We start from the raw sequence: 4,185 nt of genomic DNA, 5'->3' as shown, positions 1-4,185 counted from the left end.
TGTTGCGGACGCTGTCTTTTCGGAGAAGAACCTTGTCGCCTAAGTTGAATATACGGAGTTGAGCGTGCTTGTCTGCGTGTTTTTTCATGTTCGCTTTTTGTTGAGCATCTTTCAGGCGGATTTTTTCGTCTGTTGCGTTAGAGTTGGGGAGTTCTGGAATCCGTGTTCTTAGCGGCCGGCCAAATAACGCGGTTGCAGGTGGTACTCCTGTTGTTGAGTGGGGTGTCGCTCGATAATTTAAAAGGAATGTAGAGATGTTCTCTTTCCATGACAGACCTTCACCGGCCAAACACCGGATTGTTTTCTTCAGGGTCTTCATAAAACGTTCGACGCCACCGTTAGCTTGTGGCCAAGAGGGGTGACTTTGCGATGTTGGAAGTTGAATTCCTCCGCGAAGTCTTTCATGTTCTTGCTCGAGAATGGTGGACCGTTGTCACTTTTGAGTGTTGTTTGGATGCCAAACATGGCGAAAACCTCTTTCAATCTGCGGATTATGGCGTTCGCCGATGTGCTGGAGACTTTTTGTATGACCGGGAAACGTGAGTAATCGTCATAGATTACAAGATAATTGTTATCGGGCAATTGTGCAAAGTCCACGCTGATCTCGGTCCATGGCCCGGATGGAAGCTGTGACGTCAGCAGAAGTTCCGGTCGCACAGTTGGGTTGGCTGCCATGCATGGGATGTAAGAGCTAATCCTTCTTTCGACCAGCTTGTCTATTCCAGGGAACCACACTTTTTCTCTGATCAGGCTTTTCGTCTTCACAATTCCCGGATGACATTGGTGCGCTATCTTTATTTCGCGATCAGTGAGCTCTTGGGGAATGACCAGCTTCGAACCCTTAAGCAGTAGTAGACCTTCAGTGGATTGTACTCGTGACAGTTGGTTCAGGACAAGTTTGAATGCTCTGACGCGCTCGGACTCACCAGGCGTTAGGTTTTCTTGTTTGGTGTCACGTTTACAATCGAGCATTTTAGCTATGACTTGGATCGCTTTGTCTCGTGCGGTAGCTTCTGCCACTTCCTTGATGGTAACGGCTTTTGGTGCTGACGTCATTGCGATGTGGTTGACATAGTTCTCAGCGATTATTTCTTCTCTTGACGGGGTCCTGTTCTGATGGGCTGGATGGCGTGAGATGAAGTCAGCCGGGTTGTTCTTACCGGGTTGATACTTGACTTCAAACTCGTATTGCTGAAGCTTGAGTAACCATCTTTCAATTCGGGCTGGAGGTTGAATCAACGGTTTGTTGAAAATGGTTTCCAGTGGCTTGTGGTGCGTTATTACCGAGAACTTGGTACCTATGAGATACAAGTGAAAATGCAGTATTGCTCAGGTGATTGCGAGAGCTTCGCGCTCTGTTTGGGAAAAGCGAGATTCGACGTCGGTTAAACGTCTGCTGGCGAACGCGACTGGGGTTTAACTGGCGTCTTTTGATGTTTGCGTTAGGATTGCACCAAGCCCGGTTGGGCTGGCGTCAACAATTAAAGATGTCGATTTTTTTACGTCGTAGTACGCCAGCGTTACTGCTTTCTTTAGACGGTTCTTGAGCTCCTGAAATGCTGTTTGTTCTTTGGTACTCCACGCCCATTCGGTTTTCTTGTGAGTGAGTTTTCTCAAAGGTTCACTGATGCTTGCAGCATCCGCTATGAACCTACTGCAGAATGTAATCATGCCGAGGAAACTTGATACCTCGTCTGGTCCAGATGGAGGGGCGGCTTCGTCGATGGCCTGAACCTTGGCTTTGTCAGGGGCGATCCCATCTTCGCTAAAGTGAAGACCAAAATACGTGACTTCCCTGTTCCCGAACTCACATTTTCCAAAGTTGAGGGTGAGGTTGCGTTCCTGGAGCCTTCGTAGCACTTCCCGAAGATTCTGGTCATGTTCACCTCTGGATCTTACGGTCACGAGTATGTCGTCGCTACGATTGACGACACCGGGAATGCCACTAATTATTTGCCTTATGACATCGTCGAAGATTTCTGCGGCGCAGTTTATGCCAAAGTTAAGTCTCTTGTAGCGGAACAGTCCACGATGGCTAGCGAAAGTTGTGATGAAACGAGATTCCGGCATGAGCTCTAACTGATGGTAACCTTGGTTCATGTCGAGCTTTGAAAAGAATTTGGCTCCATTTAAATCGACCACGAGGTCTTCGATGGTGGGAATGAGGTGGCGGGTGCGCATTATTGCCTTGTTTGGAGCGCGCATGTCTACGCACACACGAAACTTGCCGGGCTGCTTTGGTTTTGGAACCACAATACAGGGTGATACCCATGGGGTTGGACCTCCCGTAACTGGTTCGATGATATCTTCTTGCAACAGCTTTTGAATCTCCTCCTCGACGGCTTTTCTGAGATGGAACCCAACACGCCGGTGTTTCTGCGTGACTGGAGGAACCGATGGGTCGATGTGTCGTTTCACGGTGTAATTCTTCATTTTGCCAGTGCCTTTGAAGAGTGACGTAAATTCGCATTTTAGCTGTTCGTATCTGGCTTGTGTATGAGTTGCGTTTATGATTTTGACGATCTTCAGGTCTTTGGCAGTTTCACAACTCAGTAGGTTGTCGGCATTGTTCTCAGCGCTTACATACACCGTAACTTTCGACTCTGCATGCTTGGACCTGATGATTGTTGAGAATTTTCCTTTAATGTCAAGCGGTTGGTTTCCGTACGCGTTGATCACTGTGTTGGTTGGTTTCAGAACGGGCCTCGGATTTAATTTGTTAAATGTTTTCAACCCGATCATGTTACATATCGAGCCTGTGTCGATCATCATTGCGATTTTGGTTTCGCTGACCTGTATTGACGTCATCGGTCTCCTCTGGTTGTTGATGGCGCAGACGGAAAACACCGACTCATCGCTTGATTCGTCGGAAGAGTTTATTGCTTGGTTCTGTAGCTTTTGTGTGATTTCTTTTATCTCCTGTGTGCCACTTGAGGGGTTGCGTTGATTGGAGCTTCTGCACATTTTCGCAAAATGATTTGGCTTGTTGCATTTTGTGCATGTTTTACCTATAGCTGGACATTGTACTTCATCCGCGTGTGGGAATTTCATTCCGCAGTTCCAACATACATTTTTGCTTGGGCAGATTCTGTTTTTGTGTGGCCACTCTTCCCCGCAATCCCGACATTTGCCAGTTTCTTTGCTCTGAAGTGGTGCTTGCCAAGAAGTTTTTCTTCGTTGTGGGTACTTTGTATTTTTGTGTTTCATTGCGTTTCCAGACTTCTGGTTGTGTTTCTCTATGTTTTCCTCATAGTGATTAGCTGCTTCGGCTGATCTAGAGTGTTCTAGCATCTTACTCAGGGACAGCTGACCACGTAGACAGAGCTTCCTAAATGAGCTTGACAGGCATCCTTGGATGACTTGAAACTTGATTTCACGATCATCGTCTGGGAAATCATAGAGTGTTGCTTGCTTGCGAAGCCTGGTGACATAGGCGTCCATTGTTTCACCATCTTCCTGTCGCAGTTTCCTGAACTTGTATACTTCAAGCTCAATGTTTTGTTTAGGCTGGAAGTAAGTTTGCAGCAAGGGCTTCGTTTTTGGGTATGATTCTTTGTCTTCGTCTTCGCCCGATAAGGTGTCATACACGTCGGCCACTTCAGATCCGGCGTAGTGCAGCATCAGGGCGAGTCTTCGTTTGTCGATTGCTGATTTCTGTGCGTTTGTATTAGAGTCCTCTTCTACAATGTTCATGGCCAAGAGCATTGTCTCGAACCTGGACACCCATTTCTTCCAACGTGCGCCAACGTTTTGAGGGTCGTCACTAATGGAGAAACTTTCGAAGGCTGGTAATGCGAATGCCATTTCAGTGGGCTTAGTTTATTCCAGAAGCACTATTTTCACTGTTTTCCTTTCATACACTTTCACTTCGTCGCCAATGTAACGTCCTGTGTTATAACAACACAGCAACTAGCCAGATGCCGATGATTCAATTTAGATTAGGCGGATCGGTTGTGACCATGCTCCTTGGCTGGCTATATCGTACTGTATTCGTCTCTAGTCCCCCCCACATAGCAACAGCGCTATCTGGTGGCTAAACACTACAGAATCAAAGTTGATTCGGGCGATCACTGGAAAGCGATTAGCTAAATTTAAAATGCGACTAATTGAAATTAACTAAACAAACAACGAAACGAAGAAAAAAAATAAATAGTAATAATTAAAAAAAATAAAATAGTAATCATA

At 46.3% G+C, this 4,185-nt stretch overlaps 1 protein-coding gene across 1 annotated transcript; it reads right to left on the bottom strand.

Annotated features, from left to right (window-relative positions):
• Positions 1-315: 315 nt before the first annotated feature.
• LOC130695975 (uncharacterized protein K02A2.6-like) lies at positions 316-3,804 on the bottom strand. The gene is made up of 3 exons (XM_057519040.1): positions 3,188-3,804; positions 1,455-2,956; positions 316-1,298 (listed from the first exon to the last, which is right to left on the bottom strand). Exons 1-3 carry the CDS (start codon positions 3,802-3,804, stop codon positions 316-318), a joined length of 3,102 nt encoding a protein of 1,033 aa, XP_057375023.1.
• Between the last annotated feature and the right edge of the window lie 381 nt (positions 3,805-4,185).

The sequence above is a fragment of the Daphnia carinata genome, chromosome 1 (genome assembly GCF_022539665.2).
Source record: "Daphnia carinata strain CSIRO-1 chromosome 1, CSIRO_AGI_Dcar_HiC_V3, whole genome shotgun sequence".
Lineage (NCBI taxonomy): Eukaryota > Metazoa > Arthropoda > Branchiopoda > Diplostraca > Daphniidae > Daphnia > Daphnia carinata.
Note: the sequence above shows the minus strand (reverse complement) of the source record. Positions and strands in the feature narration are given on the sequence as shown.

Bases quoted from the DNA above. Each gene is read 5' to 3' on its own strand.
- LOC130695975 (XM_057519040.1), bottom strand. From the start codon at position 3,804: ATGGCATTCGCATTACCAGCCTTCGAAAGTTTCTCCATTAGTGACGAC. The intron at 2,957-3,187 runs GTACCCACAACG...GAAAATGTGCAG, and splicing joins ATGAAACACAAAAATACAAA to AAGCTCCAATCAACGCAACC. The intron at 1,299-1,454 runs GTGCAATCCTAA...TGTATCTCATAG, and splicing joins CGCCAGCCCAACCGGGCTTG to GTACCAAGTTCTCGGTAATA.